General features: G+C 47.0%; 1 protein-coding gene across 1 annotated transcript; it reads left to right on the top strand.

Moving 5' to 3' along the window:
* Window positions 1-1,823: 1,823 nt before the first annotated feature.
* fbxo28 (F-box protein 28) lies at window positions 1,824-13,587 on the top strand. Its single transcript, XM_056292019.1, has 5 exons — window positions 1,824-2,101; window positions 3,030-3,139; window positions 5,332-5,470; window positions 7,188-7,383; window positions 10,575-13,587. The coding sequence occupies exons 1-5, from the start codon at window positions 1,913-1,915 to the stop codon at window positions 11,099-11,101; spliced, it is 1,161 nt and encodes a 386-aa protein (XP_056147994.1). The 5' UTR covers window positions 1,824-1,912; the 3' UTR covers window positions 11,102-13,587.
* The last annotated feature ends 5,562 nt before the right edge of the window (window positions 13,588-19,149 follow it).

Genomic DNA, 19,149 nt, shown 5'->3' on the forward strand with positions numbered 1-19,149 from the left:
GATTACCTGCTGTATTTCCTATTCCTTCATTGGTTCATCCAACTCTTTTGCCATGGTCTCAGGTAGTGCTTTTATTTGGATGTCCTTCAAAAACTGTGCTAACTCTTTATCATCTTTGCAAGTGTCTGTTTTTGTATAGGGATTTATAAAATTCTGCAAAAGACTGAAATCTCATCTGGTGTGTAAGTGTTGAGCTATTAGGCTTTAATTTCTGTACTAGATTGGATGATTGCTGTTTTTTAAGTCTTAATGCTAACAATCTACTTGCCCTGTTACCATTTTCATCATATTTCTGATTAAGTTGCCCTCAATCTTTTCGGTGATTAGGCTATTTAGAAATCTTAGTGCTTGTTTGAGCGCATCAAGTAGATTGGAGGATGGTGTTCTTTTATGTTGTTGCTCGAGTTGTCTTATTTTGTCTTCTGTTGTTTTGCTTCCCTTCTCTTTTTTGTTTGCCCTTGTAAATTAGATAATGTGACCTCTAATATAAGCCTAGGCTCCCTTGCCCCCATCAGCTGATGGAAAGCTCTTTCTCCGTGGCGGCATCCACCAACTCTTCCTCCGCGTTGTTGCGGCAAGTGCGGAATCTGGAATTCCACAACGGACCCCTGGTCTTCCTTGGAGCATCTTCCTGAGAGACAGAGGGGGAGAGGGACGGGGGGAGAGGGGGCATCAGGGAGGTGACTAGGATCCTGACCCAGGTCGCCCCCCTCTCAGCCGAGCAGCTGCATAACACGGGGGATGCCGCGCACAGAAGATGACAGGCCCAGGCAGATCATCACACAGTTTTCCACACAGGGATTCGAACCGGCGATCCCCGTGTTGGTAGGCGACGGAATAGTCCGCTACACTACCCGGACGCCCCATTTGTCTTTTAACCCATTCAGCCTATCAATCACACATCCCGTACAGTACAATGAAGGGGCTTTGCTTTAACTGAACGTGCACAGATAAAGAGAAGTTAACGATAACGCTGCTAGTGTGGGTGGAACAGGGTTTGGTCAGATCGACCTGACCTCTCTCCCCCCCCCCCCTCTCTCTCTCCCTCTCTTTCTAGCTCTCTCTTTCTTTTTCTATCTTTCTTTCTCTCTCTCTTTCTTTTTCTATCTCTCTCTTTCTCTCTCTCCCCCTCTTTCTCTCTCTCTCTCCCTCTCTCTCTCTTTCTCTCTGTCTCTCTTTCTCTCTGTCTCTCTCTCTCTTTTTAATTGCAACCCCCCCCCACATACAGGAACCACCATAACAGCAATGTAAATACAACTTCAGACAGAAAACGGAAGCTCACAATGAAAAAAACAGCCTCCCCATTTAAAATATAACAATGTTTTATATAATGAAAAAATACATAAACAGAATAAAAAATAATAAAATTAAACAAAAAGAAAAAAGAAAGAAAACCAACTGCGTTAAAATTGAAAATACATATAAGAATAAAGAAGCGTTGAGCCAGAGACTTGTCAGGATTCTGTGAAGGTATTGTCCCGGAAGTTTAACAGTATTGTTCTCTTGTAACACTCTAATGGCGCCTCGGGGAGTCGTGTTCAGACAGGAAGTGTCGCAAATAAGGGCGGGAATTAGAAAATTCTGCTTGCGCACGAAGAATTTTGCCCGTAAAATTAAAAGACGAACTACACGTTCCAAGATGTTATTTTGTGGCTTGCCACAACAAACAACCCGGGTCTTTTAGGGTAAGGCAGTGTGTGGCGTTTGCATTTAAGATCATTTCGACAAAAATTGCGGGCAAACGTGACAACATTCCCGTCGCTGAAGACCAACCCAAAATACACGGCCGCCGCTCCCACAAAGAGAGCGCGACCGCGCGCGCGCGGCAGCCATCGGTATCATCTCGCGAAGCCTTGAACGGGTTCCCCCCCCTGTTTGACGTCACTTCCGCCAACCTCTAAAGCAAAGCAAGATGGCGGCCGTCGTGGAAAGAGTCGATGGGGGTGTTGTGTCTCTTGACTCGAACGCCGTGTCACCGAGACTGTCCACGCCACCTCCGGACCAGCCGCACCAGAACAACCCGCTGCTGGGTCTTCCCATCGTGGCGATAGAGACCATTCTCAATTTCCTGTCTTACGACGAAATCAGCCTGCTCCGCTCGGTAAGGGAGAACAAAAACAAACCGCCGAGTGTGTGTGTGTGTGTGTGTGTGTCTCTGCAACGCAGCCCGGTGCAGCGCAGCCCGGGATGGCTGACGGCTCCTTTTGAGGCGCTCTGGCCCCGCCGTGGAATCCTCGAGGAGCCGTCGGGGACCCGAGATTCCCCGGTGCACCTCCTCATGAATCGCAGTCAGCCCCGTGAAAATGTCCGCAGTGCAATATGCATATTGATTGGCTTACAGTTAGTCCGATCATCAACACCACCACCACCACCCCCACCCCCCCAAGTTTAGCGCATCCGCCTGCTGGCTGCAGCCGAGCCAGGGCCCCGATTCATCTGCCGTGTAAACAGCCGAGGCCGGGCTGAGCGGAACCAGGGAGACTTATTAGACCTTCGAGAGGGGGGGGGGGATTAATTTAATGCCGCGGCCGTCTCCTCCTCCTCCTCCTCCTCGACTTGGCCGTGCTGGCTTTGAGAGGTGTTCTCCTATCGAAGCCTTTTACCTGTCCTCGGGGTTTGTTTCCCGACTGTTCCATTTTCGTCGGGTCGGATAACGTGCACCGATCTGTTAGAATACTGCCGGTTTTTCCTTTGCAAGACGGCTCAAAATGTTGTTGCTGCCCAGAGCCGGACCGCAGGTAGAGCCGGACCGCAGGTAGAGCCGGCTCACCGCTCACGTGTCTTCCCGTCCAGGTGCTCTCCCAGAAGCACGGCTGATCCAGGTGCTCTTCCAGAAGGGTTTCCAATCTCTGAAGACCAGTTCTCATTTGTAAAGATTCATAATGTGAAATGTTTCAGCTTTGTGATCAGGTCTCTGCACAATAGACGGTTCATGTTCAGCCTTCTGTTAAAAATGTATTTATTTCAAAAAAAAAAGAAGAAGAAAAAAGCTCTGTCCCATGCCTGTCATTGGCTGTGTTGTCCTGCAGGTGTGCAAGCGGATGGACATGATATGCCAGCGCATCCTGAACCAAGGTTTCCTGAGAGTAGAGCGCTACCACAGTCTGTGCCAGAGACAGGTGAAAGCACAGCTGCCCAGGTCAGTGTTGCCACGGTGGTATGGAGTATGGGGGGGGGGGTGTCCATGATGACATTGCTTTTTATTTGCAGGTATCGTAAGGACCACACGGATGCCATTTTCCTAAGATTCCAGAGTGACACATTCCATTCTCTGTCCTCTTGTCGACCCTCCGTTCTCTTGCATCACCTGTCTGTGTATTTATTGCTCCCCCGGGATCTGCAACATGCCCAGGTTTCTCACCATGTTGTGTAAAATAAGGAGTCTTGATATTGGACTATACAAATAAAATTGACTTTACTTGACAAAGGCACCTTTCTGATCTTGGATGATGAACTAGTGACCACAGGATGGCGCTCATGTGGTTTTGGGGGAAGTTGTCGTTTAAAAAACAACTTGTGAAACATAAAGGAATTTTCAGCAAGTATGAGGACAACTTGTGAAATTGTCCAGTAGTTAAATTCATGGACTGAATTATCAGATCAAGCAAAAAAAAAACAAAAAAAACAAACAAACTGCTATCTGTTCGAGTGCAAGCGTCTCTTGCCTCATGTGTCCCAAAAAATAATAAATCAGATTGGTGTTAGGACTTAAGGGTCACATGTTTGAAGCTGTGAAATTTGCTGCTGTCCTCTCTTCTCTTGGTTAACTCAGTGGCTCACAAGTCAAGCAAAGTGCATCGTGGATGCTTAAAAGACTTGATGAATTGCAGTTTCATGACACTAAGTGTGATCTAGAGCAGCGGTTTTCAAAGTGGGGGGTGCCGGGGGGCCTCAGCAAATTGGAGGTAAGATGAGGGGAAAATGTAAAAAAAAAAGTCGAAAATAAAATTGTGTATTATTATAAAATATACTTTATTAATATATAATTAATATTTATATTCTATAGTATATAATATACAATTAATATAATAATATTTATAATGTAATGTGGAATGTTGTTAAACTGACAAACAATGCTTATAATGGAAAACAGGCATATTGGATCTAATGGCATGGTTACAGATTTGAAATACAAATGTAATTATTATTGCATTAATAAAAGTACGGAAATATATTCAGTTTTTTTTTTTTTTTACTATATTTGCCGTAGTATTTTCAATGGGTTTTTAAAGACATGTTGCAGGGGGGGGGACCAGAAGGTAATGCTATGGGGGGGGGGCTTTGGCATGGAAAAGTTTGGGAACCCCTGGAGGCTATGAGAAATTTAGATGGTTTCTTTTTGAGACAGTATGTATGAGTCCTGCACTGTCGAGCTGTCTGAAAGACAGAATATGACTCGGTATGTTTGCATACTGTGCATAACTTGTTAAGAAATAAATCATGATCGTTGGGGTCAAATTAGGTCGTAAACTTTTCCCCGTCTCAAACATTGGGTGTGTTTATGGGCATACTAATAATCGGATCCTGAGTCGATAAAGGCGTCCCTTCAGTTTGAGAATACATGTCCCTGTGTCAGATTATTGCAAGATAATGTTAAAACAGGAATAAGCATGGTGGGATTTAACACATTCAGAATTTTGCTTGGTCTTTATTGGCTTTTTGCGGAGGGCGTCCGGGTAGTGTAGCAGTCTATTCCGTTGCCTACCAACACGGGGGTCGCTGGTTCGAATCCCCATGTTACCTCCAGCTTGGTCGCGCGTCCCTACAGACACAATTGGCCGCGTCTGCGAGTGGGAAGCCGGATGTGGGTATGTGTCCTGGTCGCTGCACTAGCGCCTCCTCTGGTCGGTCGGGGCACCTGTTTGGGGGGGGGGGCTGGGGGGAATAGCGTGATCCTCCCACGTGCTACGTCCCCCTGGTGAAACTCCTCACTGTCAGGTGAAAAGCCGCGGCTGGTGACTCCACATGTATGGGAGGAGGCATGTGGTAGTCTGTAGCCCTCCCCGGGTCGGCAGAGGGGGTGGAGCAGCAACCGGGACGGCTCGGAAGAGTGGGGTAATTGGCCAAGTACAATTGGGGAGAAAAAGAGGCAAAAAAATCCAAATAAATAAATAAATAATAGAGGACCAGCTATACAGTCGACCTGTAGTTAAAAGAACGCATGTAAATCCCCCGGGTATCAGAGATATCGCCTTATTTCGAACCCCATTCCTACCGCAGAAGAACTGTTTCCTCATTTAATTATTCCCAGTAATCAGGGTGTTGGTTTGTACGCAAACGCACTTGATGTGCTCAGTCCTAACTGATGTGATGACAATGACTCGTTGCCAGGCGAGAGTCGGAGAGAAGGAACCACTCGCTAGCTCGTCATGCCGACATCCTGGCTGCCGTCGAGACGCGCCTCTCCCTGCTCAACATGACCTTCATGAAATACGTAGACTCCAATCTCTGCTGCTTCATTCCTGGAAAGGTGAGTATGGCTGTCTCACTCTACTCAAAGGTCGACCGCAAAACAAGGGAGGTCATACGGCATCCCCGCCGCAGCGTCTTTCACCTCAGAAGAAATACACAAGTCATGGCAAAACGTAGATAAGACTAATGTGTAAGTGGCATTTGGAGGTTTAATCCTGAAGATTTGTATGCAAACAAATTGCTCATTTTGATACTTTTTATGGCTGGTGAATGGAATAAAACACGGCTAATCTGTGATCATTCACATGGTAAATGGTTTTGTATTTGCTGATCTTGATGTTTTCTGCCTGGCGACAGGGATCGTTGTACTTTGTATTTTGCTGCATAAAATGATCTTGCTTTTACTCCAGCATACATGAAGTCGACATGTCGTGTTAAGAAGCAACATGTGGGGGCGTCCTGGTAGCGTGGCGGTCTATTCCGTTGCCTACCGACACGGGGATCGCCGGTTCGAGTCCCCGTGTTACCTCCGGTTTGGTCGGGCGTCCCTACAGACACAATTGGCCGTGTCTGCGGGTGGGAAGTCACATGTTGGGTATGTGTCCTGGTCGCTGCACTAGCGCCTCCTCAGGTCGGTCGGGGCGCCTGTTCGGGAGTGGGGGGAATAGCGTGATCCTCCCACGCGCTACTTCCCCCTGGTGAAACTCCTCACTGTCAGGTGAAAAGAAGCGGCTGGCGACTCCACATGTATGGGAGGAGGCATGTGGTAGTCTGCAGCCCTCCCCGGATCGGCAGAGGGGGGGGAGCAGCGACCAGGACGGCTGGGAAGAGTGAGGTGATTGGCCAGATACAACTGGGAAGAAGGGGGGGGGGAGCAACACACGGTTTTTGGAGGGCAAGTATTCTATTAAGCAAATGATGGGTGCATTTAATATATAACTTTATTTTGTAGGCTTGCAACAGACATGGTGTTATGATTATAAACTACTGACACGGTTTTCTGCACTTCAAAAAATAGAAAAAAGAGAGCAGATCCTTAAATTCATCCTCACCCAGATCTCGAGCTGTTGGTGTGCTAATTCCTGTGCAGGGTGAAACACCTGCCGTATTTCATGTCTAAATTCTGGAAATGTTTGCTTCGATACTATTTTAGGCTAAATTTAAAGGCGGCCTCCATGTTCAGAAGATGTAGATTTATGTAAATCATTCTCACCCTAGTAGCTTGGTTACTGATGACCAGAGAATGAGGCCCTGGTGTGGACACCATTATGTTGTTATTAATAAGGTCAGCGGTTGAAGAATAGAATTTTAAAAGTGCTTTTTAAATGTTTTTGGTAAATGGGTTGGTGAGAAGGTTAGTTCACCACCATGGTTTTCTGATTTGACCAGCGTGGGGCACTATTGTTCCAGGAGTCACCCTGTACCAGCACGCTGACATGGCAGCATTGAGTGAGTTTACCACTAAATCATATGATTAAGAAAACTATTTCACTGTTAACGCGGAGGGCACATATATCTTAGGCACAGTGTTCACGCAAGAGCAAATGGTGAAGTTCTGCAGACTTCTGACCCATTCCCAACACCAATCCAACACCATTCCAACATCATTCCAAAATGTAATATGAGGCCTCGGCCCTGCCCTGTAGATTACCTCTGTGCACATATGGACGCAGGATGCCTCCCATATTATGCCGGCTGTTCAAGTTTGTCACTGTTAAGCTCCTCAGGTGCGTTTTGAGTTTCACAGTGTCACGTTGCCGTTTGTCTGTCCGAAGGTGATCGACGAGATTTACCGCGTGCTGCGGTATGTGAACTCCACGCGTGCGCCGCAGCGAGCTCATGAGGTGCTACAGGAGCTGCGGGACATCTCCTCCATGGCCATGGAGTACTTTGATGAGAAGATTGTGCCGATCCTGAAGAAACGGCTGCCTGGGGCAGACCTGTCTGGGCGTCTCATCGGCTCTGCTCCAGGTAATGGACATGAGCATGTGCGGGTTAGAAAGGTCAAAGGTAGGATGATTAAAAGATGTGATATATTTTTTTTTTATTTTTCAGATTTTCAGGGTTTTTTTGTGGGGTTTTTTTTTTTTTCTGTTGCTTTTTCAACACAGCTATCACTCCATTCCTGCTTTTCGTTCCATGTTTTGCATTGTGTTAAAGAACGAAGTTGAATTATCTTTTAAAAAACGTAGAGATTGCTTCTCTTCTTGTTCTTTCATTTGATGGAACAGCTGAGTTAGTCATTTTAATGGCCAGCATTTTGGTGAATCGGAGAGCAGCACTTCTTGCAGGTTAAGGTCCCTATCCACCCAGCACAAAGCACGGCGTAGGCGTCTTTGCTAGTTTCCAACCGACGCAGTTTTCGTTTTCCCGCCCGGCGCCCACGTTGTTTAAATAGCAAATGTACCTGCGCCCAGCTGTGCGCCCGTGGGCGTGTTGGTCTTCCGGTGAGGTGTGGTCAGGCGCATTACGGGCGCACTGCTATCTTGAGGCAGCGGAAAGCGATTGTGTCATTGACCAACCAAAAAACCTGGTGTAAAGTCAATGGCGCAGTATTTTCCTGCGATTGAAAGGGCGTGTTATTCAGACGGTAAGATGCGCCTACATAGGCGTACACTCTGCCTGTTACACACACAGGGACACACTGCAGTGCACAAACATGCGAAAGAGCCCAACTAAAAACATTACAGTGTGAAAAATTATTACGGTGTCTGCCACACTATTTAAAAAATTCAATGTGAAAAGGGAATCCGAGCTTTGGTGGAGTCCTGCTGCTCCCTTGCGTTCACTTGGCACACGAGCAGGTCAGTTTCCTCGGCAGAAAACCTACTTGTTTATCCAACTTGCCGAAATAGCTATGCGGGAAGGTGCAAGCACACCTGGCTTTTGAAATGAATGGGCGATGACGCTGATTAGTTTAATTCATGTTACGCCCAAAACACACCGGTGTTTGATTAAGAGACTCGGTACAGCCCCTTTGTGCCTTGCACCTTACATTGCGCCCAGATTATGTGTCCTTTAACTAGCAAAAGGGGATCTGGACATGCCCTAAATGCACTTGCGCCATGCACTTTAAACAATGCGCTATAGATCGTTTAATTAGGGCCCTTCGGCACCCCGGGTGGCGTAGTGGTCTATTCCGTTGTCTACCAACATGGGGGATCGCCGGTTCGAATCCCTGTGTTACCTCCGGCTTGGTCGGGCGTCCCTACAGACACAATTGGCTGTGTCTGCGGGTGGGAAGCCAGGTGTGGGTATGTATCTTGGTCACTGTGCTAGCACCTCCTCTGGCCTGTTCGAGGGGGAAGGGGAATTGGGGGGACTAGCATGATCCTCCCACGCGCTACGCACCCCCCTGGCAAAACTCCTCGCTGTCAGGTGAAGTGGCTGGCGACTCCACATTTATGGGAGGAGACATGTGGTAGTCTGCAGCCCTCCCCGGATCGGCAGAGGGGGTGAAGCAGCGGCCGGGACGGCTCGGAAGAGTGGGGTAATTGGCCAAGTACAATTGGGGAGAAAAAGGTGTGGGGGGGAAAATCCTACAAAAAAAAATAATAATAATAATTAGGGCCCTTCATCTTGAAGATCATTTGACACCCATGGCAAAACTGGTATCTGCCATGGTTGTTTGACCACTCCAAGTCCCAGAGATCAGTTCGAGATAAAACTGTTGTCAGTGCTATTGCGTCAGCACCTTCTAAACCACCATACAAAAACATGTCTGAACTTTGATGTAGTATCTGATAGTAAGGGTCTTCCCAAGACTTGGTCTGCCATAGCTGCATTTTAGACAAAACTTCATTTTATCTTGAAACTCACCACTGCCTGCCTCATTCTATCATTCTTGATTACTGTGATGAAGATGTGAAACTAAGTGCTCTCAGAAATTTTACAATTATCACTAAAATTGGCAGCTACAAAAACATTTATGACTTAGATGATTGGAGATTAGTTAACATTTTAAATATTTCCGTGTGGAAAAGTACCAAAAAGGACATTTGCTTGCATGTACATTTTCAGAACTGTAGCGTTCAACTTTATGTGTTTCTTCCAAATAATTCACTTCAGTACCATAGAATGGTTCTGCACCAAAATGATTGTTTCACTGTAGCAAAAATATCCATCCAATTCAAGTTGAAATCTGTGTCTTTTCTCCCTTTTATAAATGGTTATTTTATCCATCGGGAACATCGAGTCAGGTTTCATAATATTGATTGTCATCTGTACCATTACTGGAGATGCTCTCAAGTCTGCATGTGCTGATATTGACATTTTTGACTGGGTAGGAGGAACACTGGTGCAGCGGCAAACACATGGGTTGTGAAACAACTTCAGCGGGAAAAAAGACTGAAACATGATGCCAATGTGACCATGCTTCTGTTGGACAGAGCACAACAGTGTTCCCGTATAGTTTGATGTAGTTTGTAATCCATTAGATTGCCTGTGTTAGCTTTGGTCTTGGGATCTGACTTTACAAGGATGGGAACTGTTGCTCCTGAACCAATGGCACATCAGCCACAATGGCTGCTACACCTTGTTCATAGTCTGAGAAAATCAGTGTCAACAGGTCTATTTCTCACGGCCTCAAGTTCTCTTTTTCCGGAATTAAGGATCTTTTGGAAACTGAATATTTCTCATCCAGTCAATATTGTTATATCCCTGCTTTTGGCCATCTAGTAGAGGGGTGGGCAATCTTAACCAGAAAGGGCCAGTGCAGGTGAAGGTTTTTGTTCCAACCAAGCAATTACACACCTGTGTCCCCTAATCAAGTTCCTCAACAAAGACTCTATTGCAGAGGTGTCAAACTCCAGGCCTCGAGGGCCGCAGTGTCTGCAGGTATTGGTTGCAACCGTGCACTACACCACCTGATTTCACTAATTAGCTCACCTCCTGGATCAAGGAGGGAAAGGAACCAGTTTAATCAGGTGGTGTAGTGCAACAAATACCTGCAGACACTGCAGCCCTCGAGGCCTGGAGTTTGACACCCCTGCTCTATTGGTTGATAAGTGGGATCAGGTGTGTAACTGCTTGATTGGAACAAAAGCCTTCACCCACACTGGCCCTTTCTGGATAAGATTCCCCACCCCTGTTCTTGTATTTCTTGCTTTTGTTATTCCAGTCCCATCCACAGTCAGGATCTAACACTCTGCTGTCTTTTTCAGTGGCAGGTCCATCTACCTCTCTGACCACCATGTCGCTTTTGGCCAAGAATACGCCATCGCGCTCCGAGATGACCAAGGTCCAGCAGCAGGTGAAGGTCAACGGGGCATCTATGACTGCCCTGCGACGGGAGATGCAGGAGGTGCGCGTCAAGCAGCTGGAGCAGCAGAAGCAGCTGCAGGACCAGGAGCAGAAGCTGCTGGAGCAGACACAGGTCATCGGCGAGCAAAACGCACGCCTCGCTGAGCTGGAACACAAGCTTCGCGAACTGATGGACAGCAGCTCTGCCAATGTAGGAGGCGTGACCAGACCTAGTGCTCCCGCTCCTTCCACGTCCTCCAACGTCGCCATTGTGTCTTCCGCTGTCGCCAGCACCTCCAGTACAACCCTGGCAACCAGTGCTGTGGCCGCAGTAGCTGCGGTCTGCTTAGCCACAGAGCCAGAAGACGAGGGCAGTATGTCGCTCAAACGTTCGAGGAAGAGCTCGGATCTCCCACGGCACTCCAAGCGCCTGCGCAGCAAGAAATAAATGGACGCTTAATATGTTGTTCAGTTTCATTTCATCTATATTTGGTTTAGAGGTCGTCATTCGCACCGTTTCCCCTCTCCTTCCCGGCACCTGCCCGAATACTCCTGTACATTTCCAGTAATGTCCTGTGAGATGAGTCAGAAGTATCTCTGTGTGCGTTGACAGTTGATATGTTTGTCTCCTGTCACTTGCCATCCTCCCACTGTAATACATATGCGCCACTCCTTGGCATGTCTTCAGGTGGGCCTTGCAAACAATAGTGTTTAATTAAGTGCTGCTTCTTCTTCGGCAGTCCATCGAAACGATGATGGCTGATGCAGTTTAAGCTCGGCAAGCACGCCTGTGGGCCATCGGGCCCGCATTAGAGCGAAAATATCGTCCACATTTGTCACAGACGAATGTTGTTTGAGTTGGTCTGTTATGTCATGTCAGGTCAGCCTTAAGTGCTGCTATTCACAGCTAAACCACTGAGCCCAAAAAAAGTCACCGAGATTTTGCACAACGTTACAGGGTTAGCATTGAGTTTTCACTCTGTTGATCTGAGGGGCTTTTATGAAACCCACCTAAAAAGCGTTTTCATTTGCTCCCTCAGTCAGTGAGGAAGAGGTTTGCCTCTCTTAAGAGTTTGTTTGAAGTAACAGAAGTTACTGTACTGGGCTTAAAGGTGGCTTTTTTTTTTTCTTAGGAGCTCGTGTTTCCAAATTGAGAAAAAAACGGGAGTCAAACGAATTAATCTTAGGAGCCTGATATGTGAATATAATTAAAAATACTTGTTTCCATATATTTACAGTTAAATTGTACAAGTGCTCTTTTTGTCGAGTCTTGAGTCGGACCGGATTTCTTTCTTGTAGCACATGCCTCTACCATGGTATCACTGTAGAACTCTTGCCAAATTGTGGCAACGATTATCTTGAGTTTATTCTTGACTGACCCACTGAAGGATATGCAAACCTTTTAAAAATGGCTTCAAATCGGTTTTTCGCCCCTACAGATAAGTATTAAGTGAAGGCGCCTGTTGCCATGTGGAAAAAGAATTGAAAGTTGGTAACTGTTAAATCGGTGCGCATTTGTCTAATTCCTACTTGCTATTCCCTACTTCAGTCGAGTGCAATATATATGTAAAGGAAAAAAAAAATCTCCACTTTATTTTGCTTGTAGATAGGTTGTCTAAATCTGCAGTCCGGGACAGACAAGTTCGGGCAGAGCCGGCCCTTTAGTCACTACGAGAAGGATGCAGTGTTGAGAGTATTTAGTGTTCCGAAGCAATTTGCCAAGAGCACACTCTGTTGATTTAAAACTGCTTTTCTTTGTTCCATACTGTGATTAGTACCCTCGCGGTCCCGCTTGGCGGAGGGCCCGACAAGGTGGTTGGTCGTGTTTTTGACGGAATTCTCCTCTTCAATCCATTGTGCCTCAGTTACCGTGAGAGAAATTCTTCTTCCCCCTGGTTCACCAGAAAATATGTCGGTGACTCTGTGACTTTGTGACTTTTCAAGAACACAGGAAGTTTCTTCATGGGGGGGGGGGGGGGGGTTTCAGACAGATCTTCTCATGTCCTCTTGGTACTTGTGAATATCAACACATTGTCTCACTCCTCTGCTGTGAAGTGTAGACACGTGTTCACCTTTGTCCAAACCTGTCACAAATGATTGTCAATAAAGCCCGTTTTTCCTGGTTATTTACGGATTCACCGTGAAATCTGCTATCCGCTAGTCGGTCACAAAAGATGTGTCAGGTTTCTCGAGACAAAATGGAAAGAAAAGCAACGTATATTTTGTTACTGGCAGTGTAAGTGTGATGTCATCTGCGTAGATGGTGACCCATCATTTTGGAGTCATGAAGTCAAGGTGATGGTGTTGAAACGAGATCGAACTTGTGACAGCAGACGGGAACGTTTTTTTTTTTTTTTTTAGAGATCTCCTCGGATTCTGGGATATGGGAAAAGCAAGATTTTCAGTACACAGTCATGTTTTCCCTAAATGTTAAAAAAAAAGAAAGAAAAAAAATTTAAAAAAATCAGCCAATGTGGAGCAGCCCCCTACCACTCGTGCACATATTTCTCGCTTGCCTTGCGAGGATAGATGGCGAGGCCGGATAACATCTTGGGGGGATGGGGGGGGGTGCTGTTTTGAGCTCCTGTTCTGTTTTGGACGACCTCAATCACTCATGGCATGAACTTATTGTAACGTGAACTGGGAGATGCAGTTCACATCTTTTTGGACAACGTGTGCATTATAAACGCACTGGGCAGGAAAACACAAATATGTAATCTAGTGGCTTAATTTGAGACCTGGTCTCGGTTTAGAAAAATAACTGTACTGTAAACTTTATGTACTTAAAAGTGTAGATTGTGAATTCTTTCATGTATGTATACCAAGGAAGAAAATCAATCTTTTGAGCTAGCCGTTGGGGCTGACTGTATAGTTTGTTGCACACGTTCATGTTTCAAATGTACAAATCAAGCCTATTAAAATTCAAGTTAACATCTGGAAATATCATGAAGTGATTGTAACACCCCTGACCTGGCTTCTCTGGCAGAGTGTGCCGAATCTTGGATTCCAAGCACAGTTTTTTTAGTTCCCGCCACCGACTCGCTGTCAGCTGCCCCGGGACATGGTTTCAAGCACTGTCCTGCAGGTATTCTCTCATACTCGTCAGTAATTGCTAACAGGCATGATTATTTATTGGAAACCACTTAGAATATAATCATTCCCCCCCCCCTCCTTTTTTTTCTTGGTATGTCTTGTGCCACCACCTTTTCTCTCTCTCTGTATGCAGCCCGCCCCATAAGAACCCATCCCCTCTGTTGTCTTCTGTCAGCCCGCAGGCCCACCTGATGGCTTCCAGCAAGAACACCGCACCCATGTCCGAGCATTGCCTGGTGATGGGACCCAGCCGTCACACCCTCGGCCCGTCTATAGAGACTTCCAGGTTTATCTTCTATCTCATTACACCTCTGACTTTATCTGTACTCCGTCCCCTTCCTAGCAAAGGTGGCTGTAAACGTGGGCTATCCGTGCTGTGCATTCGCATTCTAAGCGTTCCTAATTCCAAAACGCCAGCAGAAGAGTATTTAAATTTTTAAAATTCCAAAAGAAGAGTATTCTTCTGAAATTTTAACCGAAAGCCATTTCAAATTGTAAAATTCCCGGAGTGTCTGGGTGGCGTGGCGTTCTATTCTGTTGCCTACCAACACAGGGATCGGCGGTTTGAATCCCCGTGTTACCTCCGGCTTGGTTGGGCGTCCCTACAGACACAATTGGCCGTGACTGTGGGTTTGGAAGCTGGATGTGGGCATGTGTCCTGGTCACTGAACTAGCGCCTCCTCTGGTCAGTCGGGGCACCTGTTCGGGGGAGAGGGGGAACGGGGGGGGGGGGAATAGCGTGATCCTCCCACGCGCTACGTCCCCCTGGTGAAACTCCTCACTGTCTGGTGAAAAGAAGCGGCTCGCGACTCCACATGTATGGGAGGAGGCATGTGGGTAGTCTGCAGCCCTCCCCGGGTTGGTAGAGGGGGTGGAGCAATGACCGGGATGTCTTGGAAGAGTGGGGTAATTGGCCGGATACAACTGGGGAGAAAAAGGGAGGGGGGGGGTAATTCCAAAAGTCCTTAATTCTGTTGTGTCCCAGTCCATGGCCCAGACACCAATGAAATGTGTGGAAATAATTAGAAAATGGATCAATTTTAGGCAAAAGAAACAATGTCTACTTGGAAAAGGGTTTTCCAGTTATGTTGGGAGAGTAGGTGTTATTTGTAATTATTCAAAGAAAAGATTCCATTTTGTCAAAAGCTTTTTTCTCAGAGACTATTATTTGAATTATCTTCACTCTCCCAGGACCTAAGATGGCCATCCAACATACACGATCATCAAAAAGGCCCAGCAGAGGACGTACTTTCTCCACCAGCTCAAGAAGTTCAACCTGGGCGTGTCCGGGTGGAGTGGCGGTCTATTCCGTTGCCTACCAACATGGAGATCACCAGTTCGAATCCCTGTGTTACCTCCGGCTTGGTCGGGCATCCCTACAGACACAATTGGCCATGTCTGGAGATGGGAAGCCAGATGTGGGTATGTGTTCTGGTCGCTGCACTAGCGCCTCCTCCGGTCGGTCGGGGCGCCTGTTCGCGGTGGAGGGGGAACGGGGGGGAATAGGGTGATCCTCCCACACGCTACATCATCCTGGTGAAACTCCTCACTGTCAGGTGAAAAGAAGCGGCTTTTAACTCCACATGTATCGGAGGAGGCATGTGTTAGTCTGCAGCCTTCCCTGAATTGGCAGAGGGGGTGGAGCAGAGACCGGGACAGCTCGGAAGAGCGGGGCACTTGACCAAGTACAATTGGGGAGAAAAGGGGGGGAGTTCAACCTGCCTCATGATCTACTGATTTAGTTAATGTTGTTTTGTTTTACCCCCCCCCCTTTTTTTTTTCCCTCAATTGTTCTTGGCCAATTACCCCACTCTCCTGAGCCGTCTCGGTAGCTGCTCCACCCCCTCTGCTGATCCAGGGAGGGCTGCAGACTACCACTTGCACATGTGGAGTCGCCAGCCGCTTCTTTTCCCCTGACAGTGAGGAGTTTCACCAGGGCCTCCCTCCCGAACAGGCACCCCGACCAACCAGAGGAGGCGCTAGTGCAGCGACCAGGACACATGCCCACATCCGGCTTCCCACCCGCAGATGCTGCCAATTGTGTCTGTAGGGACACCTGACCAAGCCTGAGGTAACACGGGGATTTGAACTGGCGATCCCCATGTTGGTAGGCAACGGAATAGACCGCCACGCCACCCGGACACCCCTGCTGATTCAGTTCTACACTGCAATAATCCAGTCTGTCCTCTGCACATCCATGACTGTCTGGTTTGGATCGGCCACCAAACAGGACAGGGACAGACTACAATGGACAGTTAGGTCTGCAGAGAAAATCATTGGTGCTAACCTGCCCTCCCTTCAGGACCTATACACCTCCCGACTCAGGAAACGGGCAGGCGACATCACTGCAGACCCATCACACCCTGGTCACAACCTGTTCCAACTCCTCCCCTCTGGTAGGCGCTGTACCCCAAAACAACCAGATATAAAAAGTTTCTTTCCGTGGGCTGTCATTCAAATTAATGCTTAACACTTCCAAATAAATCCAACCATGTTGTATATCCTGTACTGTACATCGTGTATACTGGTACACTCTGTCACGTCCATCTACCTCAGACATGTATGTAAGTCACCTGCTCACATCTATTTCAGCATCTCTGATCTATTCTCTGCACCGCTGCACTTTATCACCTCTTATTTCACCTGTATAAGGCAATCCTTGTGTATATATGTGAGGATTGTTGTGTTCTTATTCTATGTTAAATACACTGAGAGAGCCACGAAACTGGAGTCAAATGCCTTGTATGTGTAAACCTACACGGCCAATAAACATGATTCTGACCCGTGGGTTTCTGCAACGTTAATTTGCATGAATGGGCTCGTGACATATTGCTCGCAGTCTTCTCTCTCGCGGCATGACGCACCTGTGCAATGTTAATGGGGCGGGTACGCCGTCGTGTGTTTATAATTGGTGTAACTCTCCAGAGATTACCGAACTAATATTTTATCCTCTTGGGTGCTTCCACCATAGTGTTCTGTCTGTAATTTGTTCTCTTGCGCCATGGCAATATAAGGTTGGCCATTACACCTCCCCAATTACCCATCATTTCTGTGAAATCCGTAACAGTCTGCAGTGTTAATTGTTAGATTGGTTGGACTGCCTCAGTGCTAGCTTCTCTGTAGATCCACATGCTCCGCAGGGAAGCAATGCCTTGTATGGGATTTATACGCTGTTTTTAGTAATAATGGTGACCGAGCTTAGAATTGGAATTCTGCAGGTGTCTTGCAGGTTCAGTTCAGGTGCTGCTGACCTGAAAGATGCACTGGTCTTTTGCTTATCCGTGAACTGGCCGAGGCAATAAGGGACGTGAGAATAAAGATAAGGGGAATGGCAGAGCAAAACCAGTAGCGGAGTTACGGAGGGCTGACCGGTGTGTCTTTCCCTCGCCGCTGTAGTCGGTGCTGATGTGACTGCGAAGGACTGGGACGCCATTCACAAAGCCCACGCAGGATGGCGACACGAGCAGGTGAAGCGACTTTGAGTGTTAGAAAAACACTATGTAAGTTTGATTTTATTATTATTATTGTTATTATTATAGTAGACTGCAGGAACGTGATGAGTCATAAACCACAATGGTTACCAATTAGGTGCAGCCCTTCTCCTGGGAGACACACTGGGAAGGACGAGGAGCTGAGGCAGTTTGGCGTGCCCTGCCTCTCCCCTAGATGAGCGGACCAGTGTGACCAGTGGGGAAATTAAATGAAATGTCACTGATATTGTCAGCTACATCTTTTTGCCAGCTTGTTTTCCCACAGACTCATAGGCACACGGTACTGCGCACAGTTAATATCCATCCAGCCTCATGGGGGTGCTCCTGCAGGAGAGGTTGCTGTAGCTACATCGCATAAAGCCTGCAAGAGTAGAACTCGTCTAGCCGTACACTAGGAATGCAGTGATACTGACTGACACTGGTGTCACATATCTGGCCGATACCAGCCTAAAATGGTGCGTCATTATCGAGGATTTCAACCAAGATCTGATGCCAACGCTGAGTAACACCATAAATAAACTGAACATGGCTGGAGTTACCACATTTTTGCCACACAGAAGCCTGTTTTTCTTCAAAGAACTGATAATTATGCCACTAGGTGCACAGGCAACAAGCCATACAAGCCCCAAATAATGGTACAAGTCTGCACTGTTGAGCAAAGGTAATGGGTCGGCTCAGTGTTGGCTGATTCTGAAAGCTTCATACTGGAAAGTTCACAGAATCGGTTTGGGGAAAAAGTGGTACCAGCACATCCCTGACGCACATCCTGTTGAGAGCCATCACGTTCAGTTGGGCTCAGGATCAGAGCAGCTGTTCGCGCAGTCTCTACTATGTAATGGTTGGACTAATTAATCACTTAGATGGTATAGAAACATTGGCTCCAGGAAGCCAGTAAAGCCACTTGGATGCAGCGCTATCAAACCTGGGTACGGCAGCACTGACCGAGCAAAGCCGGTGGATTCTGTTCTAAGTTAGACGTTTATCTTTTCTAACATTCCTGTGGTGCCCCAGCTCTCCTTTATTTCCACTACACAAAAGACTTGGTTGCTGCCAGATGTGTGACTAAGCAGATTCTTGATGCATTACGCACAATCGACACCACTTTTTGCATCACTTTTCTGGGTACTGACGTGGGAGTATACGTTTCATGAACTGAGGAAATCACATATCCTCCCCAGTCCAATGGCCCAGGCCATTAGCCAGTGTGTGTTTGAGGACTGTATCCTGTCAAAGTCTTTGCACAGCTACAAAGGCTGGCAGTTTTGAGGCAGATACCTTACCAATTGCTGAAAAATCTTGAAGTGTCACACTATCCCTTGCAATCCCAGGTTCAGACAGGATATAGGAGCACTTTAAGTGGACTTAGACGGATTAGCCTTCTAAGACGTTGTTGGACTTGGGGGGTGGGGGGTTGCGCCCATGAGAAATTTGCCAAATCTTCTCTGCCAATGCCAAACAGCTTATTTTGCTGCTGCTATTGACTCTTGTTTTGAGCTTCTGGTACCCCAGGTGCTGACAATGAGGTGCCTGATATAAGATTTACTGCCAAGAAGCATTGTTACAACAAAGAAATCCTCTACCAAACACACATTTCCTTACTTTTTGTGCTAAGTTTATATCCTGCACCACTCCTACATACTTCTCTGCAACTCCTGACTTCCTCATACAATACCACACCTCCTCTCTTGGCATCCTGTCATATGCTTTCTCTCAATCTACAAAGACACAATGTGACTCCTTCTGGCCTTCTCTATACTTCTCCACCAACATTCTCAAAGCAAACATCACATCTGTGGTGCTCTTTCGTGGCATGAAACCATACTGCTGCTCGCTGATCATCACCTCTCCTCCTCTTAACCTAGCTTCTGTTACTCTTTCCCATATCTTCATGCTGTGGCTGACCAAATTTATA

Source organism: Lampris incognitus, chromosome 13 (genome assembly GCF_029633865.1).
Source record: "Lampris incognitus isolate fLamInc1 chromosome 13, fLamInc1.hap2, whole genome shotgun sequence".
Taxonomy (NCBI): Eukaryota; Metazoa; Chordata; class Actinopteri; order Lampriformes; family Lampridae; genus Lampris; species Lampris incognitus.

Bases quoted from the DNA above. Each gene is read 5' to 3' on its own strand.
- fbxo28 (XM_056292019.1), top strand. From the start codon at position 1,913: ATGGCGGCCGTCGTGGAAAGAGTCGATGGGGGTGTTGTGTCTCTTGAC. The intron at 2,102-3,029 runs GTAAGGGAGAAC...GTTGTCCTGCAG, and splicing joins AAATCAGCCTGCTCCGCTCG to GTGTGCAAGCGGATGGACAT. The intron at 3,140-5,331 runs GTCAGTGTTGCC...ACTCGTTGCCAG, and splicing joins GTGAAAGCACAGCTGCCCAG to GCGAGAGTCGGAGAGAAGGA.